The sequence below is a fragment of the Dasypus novemcinctus genome, chromosome 2 (assembly GCF_030445035.2).
Source record: "Dasypus novemcinctus isolate mDasNov1 chromosome 2, mDasNov1.1.hap2, whole genome shotgun sequence".
Classification (NCBI taxonomy): domain Eukaryota; kingdom Metazoa; phylum Chordata; class Mammalia; order Cingulata; family Dasypodidae; genus Dasypus; species Dasypus novemcinctus.
The window spans coordinates 148,368,284-148,384,016 of record NC_080674.1 but is presented as its reverse complement, the minus strand read 5'-3'; the positions used below and the strand labels follow the sequence as shown (position 1 = coordinate 148,384,016).

At 51.7% G+C, this 15,733-nt stretch overlaps 2 protein-coding genes across 2 annotated transcripts in view; one reads left to right on the top strand and one right to left on the bottom strand.

The window, feature by feature from the left end:
* HBEGF (heparin binding EGF like growth factor) overlaps positions 1 to 15,733 on the top strand; it is a 98,321-nt gene that overhangs the window by 34,798 nt on the left and 47,790 nt on the right. The window contains exon 2 of the mRNA XM_071218359.1: positions 8,360 to 8,419. The gene's annotated coding sequence lies outside the window, so the exon portion shown is untranslated. The remainder of the gene's footprint in view (positions 1 to 8,359; positions 8,420 to 15,733) is intronic.
* SLC4A9 (solute carrier family 4 member 9) lies at positions 1,978 to 14,997 on the bottom strand. Its single transcript, XM_071218360.1, has 22 exons — positions 14,750 to 14,997; positions 14,282 to 14,442; positions 13,881 to 13,994; positions 13,457 to 13,512; positions 13,148 to 13,305; positions 12,803 to 12,890; positions 12,350 to 12,504; positions 11,846 to 11,962; positions 11,503 to 11,677; positions 11,214 to 11,347; positions 10,770 to 11,047; positions 9,480 to 9,538; positions 9,034 to 9,222; positions 8,790 to 8,903; positions 7,407 to 7,568; positions 7,046 to 7,224; positions 6,258 to 6,330; positions 4,808 to 4,876; positions 4,379 to 4,552; positions 3,613 to 3,768; positions 3,121 to 3,221; positions 1,978 to 2,066 (listed from the first exon to the last, which is right to left on the bottom strand). The coding sequence occupies exons 1-21, from the start codon at positions 14,965 to 14,967 to the stop codon at positions 3,168 to 3,170; spliced, it is 2,883 nt and encodes a 960-aa protein (XP_071074461.1). The 5' UTR covers positions 14,968 to 14,997; the 3' UTR covers positions 1,978 to 2,066; positions 3,121 to 3,167.

Here is a 15,733-nt window from a genome sequence, read left to right as displayed (position 1 = left end):
GAAAATCCTATAATCATTAAATGATCTGAATCAACTTAAGCTCTCCACAAACAAACACCAGGTTCAGATGGCTCCACCAGTAGATTCTGCAAACGAATGAAAAAATGGCTCACTGCATTGTGGTAGAATCATATAATGGAGTGCTACACAGCAATGGAAATGAACAAACCACAGCTACATGCATCAACATGACTAATTCTCTAAACAATGTTGAGTGAAAGAAGCAGTCAGAAATTCACACACTAATATTCTTTTTGTATAACATCAAAATAGGCAAAATAATAGAGGATACATACATAGGTGTTAAAACTGTAAAGAAAGGCACGGTAATTATAAAATTGCGTAGAGTGCTGTTTCAAATAACACTAGCCATCTTCTCATCCTAAAGCATTGAGAGGGGTCTCCATGGACATGCAGGGATCTGGGCCAATGCTGGCTGTCAGGAGTAAAGATTAGAGACTTGAAACTGCAGGACTGGAAGGATGGTGGAATGCCTTGGATCTCAACTTCTTAAGGATAATGAGGCCTAGAGACAGGAAGTGACTTGCTCAAAGTCACACCATTGAACAGTGACAGAATTAGAGTCCAGAGGTCCTGACTCCAAGTCATCTGTGCTTTCTGTGACCAAATAATGGGCACCTGCTGGAGGCTGGGCAGAGTAGTCGTGGCTCTGTCCTACTGCAGACCTCACCATAGGTGGAGGCTCGGGGCCTGTGTCAAACCTGTTAGTACAGCTTAGACCCTCAGAGCCTCTTGTATAATTTTTTGCCCTCCCCCCACCTCCCACCCCTACTTTCCTATCACCAGCCAACTACATGGCCTTGGGAGCTGCCCTTCTGGGAGACCAGAGATACTGAGAGAAGGAAGGGGGCAGGCAGCTTTTATAGGTGTTGTTTTCAATTCCTCTGTAACTCCTCCCCCTTTTGTTTCCCCAATTTAAACATAGGTTCTGCCAACTATAGAAACTTCAGTCCCTCAGGCTGGCAGCGGCTGCAGGTACCTGCCTGGGGCTGCCTGGCAGCTGTGAGGCACAGAGACCCTGAACTTGTTTCCAGCTCTCCTCCTCACTGCACATGATGATGTTCTCTCCCTCCCCGCTTTTTCCCAGTGCTAATACACAGGTGCTACTATACAAAAAAACAAAAAAACAAAAAAACCTGGCAAAAAAATTTAGTGTAGTAGTTATGGGGAGGGGAGATGCAATCGGAGGAACATACAGAGGAGCTTCTAATGTTCTGGACATATTTTATTTCTTAACCTGAGTATTGTATACACAAATGTTTCTTCTACTGGTATTTTAAAATTCCACTCATAAGCGTGTACCCTGGAGAATTTCTTTTACTTGTAGAAGACATTTTAAATCCTTTTTTTTTTGTACGTATGATACATTTTTCAATTTAAAAGGCAATTCATTCTATGCATATGACAAAAAGAGTAACATAATTTTGTGTGTACTGACTTGGGAAAAATGCCCAATGAATATTAACTGTCAAGCACATTGCAGAACTCTATACAGTAATCCCATTTTAATCAAAATACTGTGTCCATTGAAATAAATCTGAACAATAGATACTAAAATGTGAATATCAGTTATCTCTGGGATGTTTTCCATTTCAAAATTATACATTTCTATAGCATTTTAATATTTTGCAGTAATCACGTTTACTTTTGTGGTCAGAAAAAAATAATAAAGATTATTTTTACACATATTTAAAAATGCTTCAAATAATCATTCTGGAAAGAGACTTTTTCTCCATTTTGCAATCAGGAAAGAGTTCCTTGATGACCCCCAGATTCTGTAAGAGAGAGTTTGTGAAGACAGAAAGTACAAAATGGGAAGGATAGACAGTTGAAGAGTCCTCGTCAGTCCCTCTGGCTGGCCAGCTTTTCCTCCCACCCAGCAAACCTGCTTGTTCCCTGCCATTCTCTACCCCCACTCAGGAGGGTGACTGAGATCTTGGCCAGCTGCTCCCCAGTCCTGTCCCATTATTCCAGGTCCCAGAGCAGACTGAGCATCCAGCAGTTAGGCCAAAAGTCAACACTGTCCTGACTTTCTGGGTAAACACCTGTGAACAGAGAAGACAAATTAAGGTCATAGAAAGGGCTCAGGTAGGGCAAAGAATAGAACAGAAGGAGTGACAGAAAGTGAGTAAAGTCCAGAAGACCCAGCTCTGAGTCAGCCAGTGAATCGCCCTTTCTCCTGCTAGCCCCCATACTTTCCACTGCCAGTGGTGGGGCTCTTGGGCTCACTCTGCAGAGGGACAGAACACCCAAAAGAGAGTTCAACTCAGCAGAGGCAAACAGCTGTAGGCTTTTGCACACGCTGTGCCCTCTGCCTAGAATATCCTTCCTCCATCTTGGCCTGGCTAGCGTCTATTCATTCTTCAGGTTTCAAATTATAGACCACTTCTTCTTGGAAGCCTTCCCCAACCAACCACCACCCCATTTCACTACCCTCCAAGAAGGGAGCCTCTCTGCTCCCACAGCCTGTACTTCCCTCATCCAGCAGTATCCCATTCTATTGACTATTTATTTGTCTGACTCTCTCATTAGGATTTAAATGTTTAAATGTCTTACTCACTATTAAATCTCTAGTACTTAGATACATATACTCAGAAAATGTTTGATATATGGATGAATGAATGTATATAGGGGTCAAACATATGAATGGCAGAGAGGGCAAGCAACAGAACATCCCTGCACTTGTCTAGACTGTGGTTCTTAGCAGCTTAGGGGAGGAGACCCTGGGGCAAAATAAAGGAGGTCTAGGCTCTATACTCCTTCCTCTTCTCCTTTCCTTCACATTCTTTTGTCATGGAATCCTTTCCTTCCCCAACCCACCACTGATTTACACACACACGCACACATACACACAGAATTAGTGTGAGCTTGAGCTCCCTCTACTGGCCAGACTTTAGAAGCCACAAAGCCATGCCAAGGTACCCTCTCTTGTTTCATTCTTCCCTTTGTATAGACTTTTCTCACCACCACTCCAGGGTTCATGAGAGGCTGGAGTGTGAAGAGAAAACAGAACTAGTCTTCATATTGGAGATTTCCAGGTCTGAGACCCCCCCACCTCCCCCATCCTCAACACTGGGAGCATTTCCCCAAAACCCTCACCTTATGTTTAGCTTCCTGGTGTCTCCACTCCCAGACTCCTAGTCCAGCTAATTCACAGAGATGTTGATTTCTGCAGACTTTGGCTGATACATCAGCTCTGACTGTGAAAGAGATTCCAGGTGGAGTAGGAATAGAAAGACAGGGACAGAGAGAGAGAAGCAGAAAGAAAGGGACCCAGAGAATGACAGAGGTACAAATCCACAGAAAGACTAAGACAAAGATCAGGGCTGAGAACACCTACTAGGACCATGTCCTCGGGCCTTTCCACCCCCATAGGCTCATAGTAAACCAGGGTCCCTGCCGGTGAAGAAAGAGTTCCTTCACTCCATCAATGTCAACGTGGAGGTTTGGGGAGTGATTGTGTTGATTGAATCTTCAGGCTTAATGGAAATATACTTTGACTTTAGAACAGCTCCTGGCCTACTCTGGTGCCTCAGAGAGCTTCCCCTATCCCTGTCCCATTCCCCTGAGACAGCCCAGCCTGGAGCTTACATCCTCACTGTCATTTCCACTGAATGAGTGCTCTGGCTCCAACCTCTTCTCAGGGATTCTCCTCCTCTCCTCTGGCATCAGTTCATCCAGCCAGAGGAGTTCCTGTGGTGAGAAGATCCACTCCAGTGCCTTTCGCACCCCCACCAGGCCCAGCAACTGCAGGAATAAAAGGAGAGCCCAGGGCCCTCAGCAGCAGCAGCAGGAACAGTAACAATGGCTGACATTCACTGAGCACTGCCTATGTGCTCGGCATTCTGCACTGTTTCACTGAATGCTAACACAGTTCTATGAGTTAGATACAATTATTCCCATTGTCCAGAGAAGGAAACTGAGGCCCTTCCCAGAGGTCAGTTATTCAGCTGGGAAATGGTGACTAGGTTTGATCCTACTGCAAGCCCAGCTCTGAACCAACTCAGTGAGTTAGAACAAGGCTAAAAGTAAACTGTTATTACCCTACTCAGTAATTGAGGGGCCAGCATTGCTTCTTCCAGGACCTCAGTTTCCTTCTGGGCTTTACACCCCTACCTTGTGGTTGATCAACCCAAAGAGGTTAGAGAGGCAGGTGAGTCAGGTATCCTAGGATTAGCCCAACTGTAAGCATCTCTCACCCATCTTTCTTTGTCCTAGGATTCCCAACCAGGCAGAGCCAGGGCAAGTGAGAGAAGGGAGATTCTTCTACATACAGAGACCTTAACCACCCTTTCAGGGTCAGAGTCTCCCAGGCCCCCCCAGGCCCCCTGCAGAGTGAGGCCCACTGCCTAGACACCATGATGGGGAAGATGATGGCTGCAGGGGTAGACTTGATTGTCCAGAGTAGACCCAGGCAGGCAAGCTGGATGGCCGTGAAGAGGTGGACCCTGTTCAGAGGCACATGCCGCAAGAGCAGCAGGTCTGGCTGATGTTTCGCTGGCATCAACAATAGCTGCACCCTCTTTGTGAACTAGGGGAACAAGAGGAAGAGGAAAGCAAGCACTCAGGTAGCCTGGAGCCTGGAGGGTGTCACTATTAGCTATCCCAGTCTAGGAGGGTACAGGCTCCCTTGACCCCCTCCCATCCAGAGTATGGCAGCAGACTCCTTGTGCCTAGCTAGGAGAGAAAGAAAAGGAGGAAAGGAATTGGCACGTGCAGGCAGAAGGTACTAGCAGGAAAGAAAAGGAAGAGGAGTGGGATTGCTTGGTAATTTTAATAGGCTTACCTGGATACTGCTAAGTGCTGCCACCCCCATGTATAGGAAGATGCCATAGAGCACCGGCATTGGGATGAACTAGTAGAAAGAAGTGGAGAACTGGCAAAGGAGTCAATCTCTGCCAGCTGCCCAGAAGCCCCGCCTTAGGTTCCAACCCCAGCCTTCTAGCATCTAACTTCCAAGCCTGCCAGGCCTTTCTTTCCTTTGGCACCCTTTGCATGCCTGATCTCATTGATTCCTCACACCAATCAGATGAAGTAAATTCTGCTATTGTCTCCATTTTACACATAGGGAAATTGAATCTCAGAGAAACTAAATAACTTGCCCATCACCTGGCCTGCCTCTCCAATCTTAGCTAACACATTCTCCTCTGCTCTCTCTTTTCCCACTATACTGGGCTCCTTTCTTTCCCTCAACATACCCAAGCTTGTTCTTACCTTTTGCAAGGCCTTTTCCTTTGCTATTACCCTGTGCATAAAATGCTCTTCCCCAGACATTTTCATGGCCAGTTCTCTCTCATTACTTGTGTTTCATCTCCAAGTAGCCCCCCAGCACTCTTAATCATCTTACCCTCTTTTACTTCTTATAGATGTTATCACTATCTGGAATTATCCTATATTCTTGTTTTATCTGTCTCACCGGATTGCAAGGATGGGGCCAGGGTCTCTTTTGATCAGCACTCTATCCCTAGTACCTGGCACAGTGCTTGGCATATGGTTTATGCTTGGTTAATATCTGCTGAATGAGAGTCACCTGCTTAGTAAGTGACTGATCAGGTCCAGCAGGATCTTTCTACCACTCCACTCTCACCCAGCCTCCAGGACCTTTCCCTCCCCTAAACTCTGGTCCTGCTGGTGACTCTTTTCTGACATTGTCCACACCCTCATTGACTTTTTTGGTCTCAGCCTGTTGAACCTTTCTGCTGTTACTTGTTACTAAATTTTTGTGCAGATGCACTTGGTTGCATGTCCTCTCCAATCCCCTCCCGTCCCCCCATACACACACATACTTCTCCCAGGTGCCCAGCAGAGTCTTGCATACAGCTGATGTTCTATAAACATCCGGGGAGGGAGAAGTGAGAGGCTTTTGCTTCAAAGTTTTCCTGGGGTTGGTGGAAGCTGGAGCAAGACTTGAGCTTGGCCCCTACAGGACGGTGCTGGCACACCCTGCTACATGGGGTAGAAAGCCCACAGATGTAAGTTTGGGTCCTCAGATAGGAAAACTGGCTCTCTTTAATGGGCTCTTGCAAGTTACTTAACCTCTTTGACTAACTTCATGTTCCTCGTTCTGAAAATACATATGCCTCTCAGGATTAGTGTGCGGATTAAATGAGACCCATGTAAGGAGAAAACTGAACACAGTGCCTGGCACACATAAGAACACAATGTCAGTTGTTGCTATATTTATTATTATTACTGCACTGATCCCACCTTGACCCTGGCCTGTCAGACAAAGGTACCTTGAGCACAGGTGCCAGGAAAATGGAGACTCCTGTGAGGATGAACACTGCCAGGCCCGTCAGCCTCTGCTCCCTGAGGGGAAAGGGAGAGCCTAGCCAGCGTGTGGGAGAGCCCCTGAGGCACCCAGGCTGGAGACCTCAGCCAGACCCCACCATGGACTCCGGCAGCAGGAGGGGACCAGAAGGATCCCCCAGTAGTTTACCTGGCAGGGAGGGGGCTTAGGTGGGTGGGAAAAACCGGTGGTGAGGAGGGGGCGGGGCTTCCCAGCCCCTCCATCAGCCGGGGCTCGTGCCTGCTCTGTTTTTATCTTCTATTTTGATGGAAAGTTAGCAATCTTTATACTGTCATAAAGACTTACATTTCACAATTTACCAAGCTGATTTCATATACAAAAGACTGTCAGATTGTGTTTCCTCCAGTTACACAATTGGTTTGGTAATGGATTACTTTGTAACATTAATGATGGGCTTCTACATTAAACTGGGAATTATCAGGTGCACCTCACCCTTGGCCTCAGCCCTGGCTGCCTCCACCCTTGTGTCAATGATACTCCTCTTTAGGCCCCTCCCCAGCCCCCATAGCCAGACCCTAGAGAGGAGGACAGGGGAAGATTTGGCTCACCCATCTCAGAGTCCAAAACCCACCTCATCACCCCAGCGCAGTGAGAGAGCCCTCTGCAGTGATGGGCTTAGAATTTAAACTGCCAAAACAACTCAGCCCTCTACCCTGCTACCCACACCCCCTTGCTGCCCACCTCTCCCTCCAGCCTGCTGAATACTGGCCTCACCTGATGCCCAGGAAGCGGGGGGGCTCCCCAGGGGCACAGGCTCTGCTCTCCCTGCGAAGACTGTCCATGTGGGCCAGAGAGATGACAGTAGCTGAGACATACCATGGTAGCCCAAGCACTGATGTGAGCAGAATCAGCACAGCCACACAGAAGAGATCCAGGTGGAAGCCAGCGCCCTTCTGCAGGTAGCGGTAGGGACAGTGAGGATGAACTAGCCCCAGGCCTGGGCCATCTGTCCCCTGGGGTTGGAGAGGAGGAAACTGGATCCCATTCTGGAGCTTCTGTCCCTTGGTCTAAGGGCCCAGAGTCTTGGTCTAAGGGCTCAGAGTCTTCTGTCCCTTGGTCTAAGGGCAGGCCTTACCTGCAGTCTGTATTCAGCACGGTTGAGGATGACCGCTGTGATTTGCTGGTCCATGAAGATGAGAATAGACAGGAGAAGGGCAGGCAGGGCCGCTGCCATGCTCAGCCACCAGGGGTTGGCTCCAAAAGGTGACACTAGCCAACCACGCCCAGTGAGCGTGGGCTGGGGAAGGGTATTCCATGGACAGATTGGAGAGGGTCTACCAAGAGTACCTCACCTGTACACACCCCGCCCTGGTATTCTTGCACAACCCCTCTCTCCAACACAATGGATACTAGATAGGAGCAGCGTGTACACACATGTACTCAGCAGGTTCAAAGCATCCCAGAGCCCTCAAAGCAGAGGAGGGGGACCAGTTGGGTGTTGGGCTAGAGCCAGGGGCTCTAGACTTTCATTCTCAAGGCCCCACCCTCTCTGGAAGAGGAAGAAGAGGTGGAGGGGGCCTGCTCACACTCCTTGACACGCAGAGCCCTCCTCCTTAGGCATTCCCCCATCCAGGGTGGGGTAACTCAGACTCAGACCTGCCTTGGTCCAGGCCAGAGGCAGGGCTGGGTGTGTCTCTGTCTGCTCTGATTACTAGCATCTGTGTAAGGGAGGGCACCCAGCTGCTGCCTCTGGTTCTGAGCCCCTGAGGCTGCACCCCCCCCCCCCCACACACACACACACCCGCTCTCCTCTCCTGGAGGAAGCTGAAGGGCAGATCTCCAAATGCACAGGCAGAGTCTGGAGTCAGTGCTAAGATTTGTCCTGTGCACTGTCATGCCCTGGGAGGGGAAGCTCAGGCAGTGAATCTCAGGATCAGAGCAAGCAACAGGGGTGCAAAGAAGAAAGTGAGTAGTACAGCAGGCAAGGCCAGGTCAAGGGTAGGGAGAAGCTCTAGCAACAGCAGCTAACATTGAAGATTTGGTATGTGCCAGGCACTGTGATAAGTACTTTTCACTTTTTTGTTTCAGGAGGTACCAGGGATTGAACCCAGGACCTTGTACAAGGGAAGCAGGCACTCATCTACCAAGGTACATCTACTCCCCACTTTATACTGTTTTTCAGTGATCTTTAAACCGCAAAACAAACTGCAGGGTAGGAACTATTGTTATTATGTTCATTTTATAGATGAAGAAATTGAGGCTCAGTAGGAAGTATCAGAGTTGGAACTCAAACCCAGGGCCAGATGCCCAGGACTCATACTCCTAACCCCTTACCTCTAATAAAAGCTAGCACATATTCTTTGCTCACCATGTGTTTGGAACAGCACCTCAACAACTCTGTGGGGCCAACATTATTATTATTCCTATTCTGAATGAAGAAACAAGCTGATAGGAGTGGAAGTATGGGCTGTCTGGGCTGGCCCTGCCTTCCCCCCTTCCCCGACACCTCCGCTCTCACCTTGAACTCCGTGGGCACCACAAGCTTCGGCGTAGCTAGGCCCAGGAAGGCGTCCAGGCCACAGCCCAGCAGAATAGCCAGGACTGAGGAGAAGTCGCTGAGCACCTTGCGCACCTGGTCATGCATGAAACTCTCAGTCAGGGTCGTGCCCACCATCCCCTTCCTTTCACATCCTTCCCCATTCCCAGGGAGGGCCCAAAGCCAAAGGCCAGGCCTCTCCCACAGACACAGAGGTGACACTCACCACAGAGGAGCAGAAGCGGCTGGTTTTGACATGCTTTAGGGCTGCGGCAAAGAGGAAAGAGGTAAGGAAGAGGAGGAGGGAAAAGAAGGTGATGTCTGGGACCGTATGGCAGCCGGGACCACGGGGGTGGCCTCCCCGCTGGGCACATTCAGGTGGGGGCAGCAAGGATGCATTGACTAGCCCCAAGTCCTGTGTAGAGGAGGGGTCATGGATGGGGGTCACAGGCAGCAGAATGAGCCTTCCCTCCCCTGGGCCCACCTCATGGGGAGGAGAACCAATCAAGATGCTAAGGGCCCAGGGTGGGAGGTCTCTAGCCCTAGGAAATGGCTAAAACTGAGTGACTTACGAGGATTTCCCTAATCTATGACCTGGAAAGAGTCAGGAACCACTGAATTCTTTGCCCTCCAACCTTGCCTTCCCAGGCCTTCCCAGGAGCAGTATCTTACCATGCTTAAGAGGTCATCTCTATCTTTTGGCCTCATCCTTGTCCATTGAGACTCATTTCCTGGGAAACGAAGAATTCGGGTATATGTCCCCTGCCCTTGGAACCTTCTCTGGTCTCACAGAAACCAAATGTGATGAGACCAGATGAACCAGAGTTCTTGACTGTGACTCAGCGGTCTGCTGACTCCGTCACTACCAAGTCCGTATTCCTCAGGTCATTTCCTTGCCCTTCTCCCTTCAAATTCTTTATCCATCTGTATCCCTAATGCCTAGTACCAGACCTGGCCAAAGTGGATGCTTGGCAAGTGTTTGCTAAATAGATGAGCACACTGACGTGTTAGGTCTACAAATTCGTGTATTTCCTCCAGGGCTAGAATGGTTTTGTTCATACCTAGGATAGGGTCTGGCACATGCTAAAGAAAACACTCTTCCCAATCCTGTGTTTCCTTCCGAGAGGGATGCAAACCTCTCTCCACCTGGTCAGTCGGTCTATCTTACTTGATTGATGAATAAGCTGGAATAAGCTGCATACATGGTGCATGCAATTGGCTGGGGCAAGATGGTGTCTGTCTAACACTATCCTGCTGGGTAAGGAAGTCTATCTATTTTTTTTTTTTAAAGATTTATTTTTATTTATTTAATTCCCCTCCCCTCCCCCGGTTGTCTGTTTTCTGTGTCTTTTTCTGCGTCTTGTTTCTTTGTCCGCTTCTGTTGTCATCAGCGGCACGGGAAGTGTGGGCGGCGCCATTCCTCGGCAGGCTGCTCCCTCCTTCGAGCTGGGCGGCTCTCCTTATGGGTGCACTCCTTGCGCGTGGGGCTCCCCTATGCGGGGGACACCCCTGCGTGGCACGGCACTCCTTGCGCGCATCAGCACTGCGCATGGGCCAGCTCCACGCGGGTCAAGGAGGCCCCGGCCTTGAACCGCGGACCTCCCATGTGGTAGACGGACGCCCTAACCACTGGGCCAAAGTCCGTTTCCCAAGGAAGTCTATCTAATTCTGTTTTCATTGTTAGGAAACCTGTGTGCCTATAGATATAATCCATGTTCTTCTATCTTAGCATTGTTAATAATAAAGATATTTGGCATCCATCTACCTACTTTGTAGTCTTATTTGTCACTTGGTTCAGAACCAGGGTGGGGAAGAACACTGCTGGTTATTGGGCCCCATCAAAGTCATCAATAGCACAGAGTAAGTGCTCAGTATTTTGCTGAACTTAACCAGAAAAGGACAGTGAGTGGATAACCCCTTCCCCTCCTACTTCTTTCCAAGCTCCCTATCTCCCTCACCTACCTCCTGGGCCTGGGAACTGGCACAGGCATCCATAGGTGGGGGACCTTGCCAAGGTAGGGCCAGGCTTCTGGATGGGATAGGCATGGGCCAAGCTCAGCATTTTGCCCATGGCGTCGTAGATAAAGATGAGGCTGATAAGGGCACTGAAGCCTTCTTCGGTGAAGCGGGTGAAGTAACGCACCAACACGCTGGCCTCTGTGGCCACCAGCACCAGGCAAAAGGTGGCCACCCAGATACCCACCCATAGGCGGAAGGGCAGGTAGTCCAGGCGGTAATCTCTGGGGAAGTGGGAGACAGGCAGGGGCTCGGCAAGGCTGCTCTGCTCCCCACCAAAGCCAGGTCATGCACCCCTCCAGCCAAATGACAGCTCCCACTCTTCCCTATTGATCCAGCCAGGACCAGGGCCTAGAGTGTGGCTGCTGGGGCCCTCAATAGCTCCCCTACCTGCTGAAGGAGAAGAGCAGTCGCTCAAATACCAGCACTGGCCCAGTGCTGCTGAGGATGGTAAGGGGCTGGCCTGCCATCAGGCAGAAGGCAGCTCCAGCCACCGCTGTGCCCAGGAAACTTTCCAGTACCCCCTGAAAGCCAACAGGAGCTCAGCACAGGACCCATGCCAGGGAGCCCAAGCTTCTGGGCACTCTCTGCAGCCTGCCCATAGTCCCAGGCTAGAGCCAAGGGTGCTGCTGACAGGATGCCAGAGTTTGCTCCTGTCCCCACATACAATCCCACCTACCTGGGCACCTTCAGTGGCTTCTCCCAGCAGCCCCCCGAAAGTGATGGCGTTGGTGACCGTGGCTAGGTAAATGTAGAGCACGGCCGAGAAGCACTGCGGGTGCAGGGCATCCAAGAAGTCGCTGGGGTACCATGAAGCCTTCCGGTGCATGTCCTGTACAAGGCCCCCAAACAGCCTTCCCACCGGGGGACCGTCAGTGATCCGGGACCCCACATCTCACGCCCTCATCCCCCACTACTTTCTCTGTGCCCCGTGGACCCCTCACACAGCGAGTACACTGTGTCCCTGTGACTTCTCCCCCCACCCAAACTCCAGCCCTTGCTCCCACCTCAGCTTGCTTCACCTGCCCGTCCGCTGCAGCTCCGGGCCGGGTGCATTCGGCCCATAGTCATATCTGTTCTCAGCCAGGGCTCCATGAGGGGCTGGGGACCCTTTGACCTCCTGCAGCTGTGAGAGGGGCCTGAAGGGAAAGGGATCCCCAAATTGACAGAAGTTTTCGAACCAGTCCGCGACTCGGTGCGGGAGTTTGTGCGCTCTGCCCCCTGGTGGCCATTCGTGTCTCTGCCAGTGAGGGGCCGCGCTCTGACCCTGAACGGTGGGCTTCCCATCAAGGAAGTCCCGGTCGTATTGAGACCTTCTGATAGATGTGAGAGCCAGGCTCTGGTAGGGGAAAGCATTGGCTCAAGTTATCACAGCAGGAGAGTGGCTGAACAGGGCTCAAAGTTGGGTCTGCCAGATCCAAAGACCGGCCCCTATCCCTGTCCTGAAACCCAGGCCCCTCCTCAACAGTGGATCAAAACCCGGGACCCTTGGGAAGGAGCTGTATGAGATGATGGCTCCTGGATACCTTTTGTGCTGGGAGGGTAGATGTTTAGGTGGGGGAATCCGGGCTGTCCGGTCCCACCGACCTGGGGGGAGCACTGTCACCTCCTCTAGGAAAGCATCCAGGGCTGCCAGAAGGGCATGAAGGTTGCTGACACGACGAACTGACCACTGGAATTGCTGGGATGGTTCACAGAACAGGCATAAGTACCAATCTCGACACGTGTGTGCACTTTCACAGTCTCAAAACTAGACACAAGTCACACGGACAAGTCATTCAAGCATTCATTCATTTGTTCACTCAGCGAATATGCATTGAGCACCTCCTTTGTGACAGCACTGTGCTAAGTAATGAGGCTACAAAGGTGGCCAAGGAAACCTCAGTCCTCATGCTTGGACTCAGACCCATATGCCGCCTCATTGCTGACACACACTCATTCAAATGAGCCTTGTGCACATGCAGGCCTACCCAGCTCACCGGGTCACTGAGGAGGACAGCCGCTGCACGGCCCATCTCATGATAGACTGTTCCTGGTGTGCGAGGGCCGAGGAGGAGGCAGAAAAACCTGAGGAGGGAACCAGGCCGCAGAGAGGGTAGAGGCTGCTTTCCCATAAGTCTCCCACAGAGCTCTGATTTCACTCCACAGCCCCCACACGCATGTTCACCTACTTTGCAGGCCTGGCCACTGCCCCCTCCCCTGACCCCTGAGGCCCACCCCCCCATACAGCCCCAGAGAACTGGACCTGACACCCCCAATACCCTCCCCAGTAAAGGGTCTTCTTCTGGGCTCCAGGATCCCTGATTCCCCCTTATCAGCCTCACCTGCTAGGGAGGGGCACCTCAGTAAGGGGTCCCAGCACTACTGGATCCCGCAGCCGCACAAAGGCCCCCAGCGGCTGTGCCAGGAAGCCCAGCTCTCCTGCCAGCACAGCCCCTGCCTCAGTCCCAGGAGGCAGCTTCTGTCTCAGAGGGTTCTGATGCTGGGTGAGGGTTTAGGGAGACACAGAGGATGATAGGTTATTTGGGGAGGGGGATGTTGGCAGAATCTTGGCTGATGAAGGGTCCAGTGGAGGGTGAGCCACTGTTAATCACTGGCTCCTCTCCAGCCCTTTCCCAGGATGGGCCACAAACCTGTTCCTTCAAGGGGGCTTCCTCCTCACGAGAAGTCTCTCTTGGATGGGCAGATCCTACAGGGCAGGATTATGCTGGGATTAAGGGCACTGGCTTTGGGGATGGATCTGCCAGGGCTCCTGACCAGCTTTGCTATTCCACCCTTTCCCTCTCTGAGCCTATTTTCTCATCATTAAAATGGGAATAAGAAGCACCTCACCAGGTGGTTGTGAAGATTAAACGGGATACTGCATGTGATGCACCCGGCACAGTGCCTAGCAAGTGCGTTCCTTTACAGGGTCATGACCGTTACTATTCTGGCCCCTCCATTCTTCTCTCACCACCACTTTCCCTACTTCCCCCTGCCCATGAGTCCCGGGCTGAAGGAGGTGCAGAGGATCTGAGATGCTCCAGCCCTGGGGTCTGGGGTCCAGGGCCCTCTCACCCCAGCAGGGCCTGGTGCCTGTGGTCCAGATGTGGTGCTGGGGTCTCTGCAGCAGCAGGGCCTGAAGCTGCCCTCTCAGCTCTGGGCTCAGCGCCTCCACCCTGGTCACCTGTTCTGGGAAGCAGATGTGGGTCTCAAACCCTGTCCTGAGGGCTCCACGTCCCCCACACTCCTCCCCTCTCCCTTCTTGCGCAGGCCCCTTTCCCTTCTGGGAAAGCCTCAAGGAATGCAGGGGTGAGTGAACTTGCTCCTCCATTGTTTTTCCACCTTCATCCTGTGACAGGGATGGGCAATCCTTAGGGTGCGATGGGGTGGGCTCTGAAAGATGCCAAGACTTTGGAGGGAATCCCAGGGAAATGGCATGATGGCCTAGGCCCTCCTTGCAAAGGCTCCGTGCATACCCACGAGCTCCGGGAGGCTCTGAGCTGGGCAGTCCAGGAGTACCAAGCCCTTGGCCAGCAGGCTGCGGAGCTTCTGAAGGCTGGACAGCGCCAGAGTGGGCACGTGGGGGGCGCTCCACCGGTCTGCGCCCATCTCCAGCTTCTCCTCAAACAGTACCCACCTGTAGGGGTGGGGGTGGAGAGAGGTATTAGGGCATTTCTCTCTGGCCCAGGAGTGGGGACACAGGGAAGGTAGGGCAGTGGGGGGTCCTGAACCCAGTAGTGCAGAGTGTGCTCCTCCCTGTACAACCATCCCTTGCCTTGGAGAACTCGAAACTTCAGAGAAGCCTGGGCGTTATGGGGAGTGAGCCCAGAAATAAGGGAACACAGAACAGGGGTGAGAGAAAGCCCCGTGGAAGGAGCTGGGGGTCATGGGGGAGGCACTGACTTGGGGCAGGGGATGCCCTCATAAAGCTGGGTCCCACTCACCTGCCTGTCTCCCTCCACTCCAGAGCCTGGGGCCAGCCCAGCAGTTCATTCAGCTGAATGAAGAGCACAGGGTCCTTGGAAACCGACGGTTCCCTGCTGTCTGTGTCTGAGGGACCACCAGGGCTGGGGCCAGGGTGAGGGCTGCTGTTCAGCTCCCCTGCAGGAACATTTTCAGGGTCACCGGGGGCTTCAAACTCCTCCTGGTCTGGCAGCTTCATCTCGGTGAGGCTTATACAGAATCTCAGGACCAGGGCAGTCCTGGGTTCTGAAACCAGGGACCCACGGCTGGCTGCATTTATAATGAACTCACACACGCATACACACACCTTCCCTCACCTCCACTCTCCCCACCCCCCTTCCTAGCAGCACAACCCAAACACAACAAGGCCTGCTGACTCCAGAGCAGACCAGGTCAGCTTCTCCCCTTGCTTAGCCCCCTCTGACCTGAGAATGTTTGTAAGGACAGCCTGGCCTTTCATTTCCCAGGTACTCCAGAAATGACCAACCTGGGACCATCGTTTGTGTATGCATTTCCCTTGGGATCAGGGCTGACTCATTGTGTTGTGTATAAACAGGAGTAAGTGTCTGGCCTTGGTCTGAGGACTGATACCCCTGAATCTGTTGCCCCCTCCCCTGTATCAAATACAAACACCAAACACCCAGGACTGTTTTGGGTGTCACCAACAAACAGGGGGGACACACACACACCCATTTGGACAAAGAGGGATCCAATAAATTCCCTGGGTCTCTGGAAGCCAGGTGGGGTAAGGGAGATGCCAGGGAGAAGCCCTGTCCATTAACTGGGCTAATAAAGGAATGCTCACCAACAACATATGCCCGTGTAAAATTCCTTTCTCCAACAATGCTTGGTAACACCCCAATTCACCTATGCTCCCAGCATCTGCTCCTCTAACCCAGCCCTGCAATAAGGATGGAGAAACCAACTTCACTGTGTGTGAGGATTCCTGGAGCTAAATGAGCAAA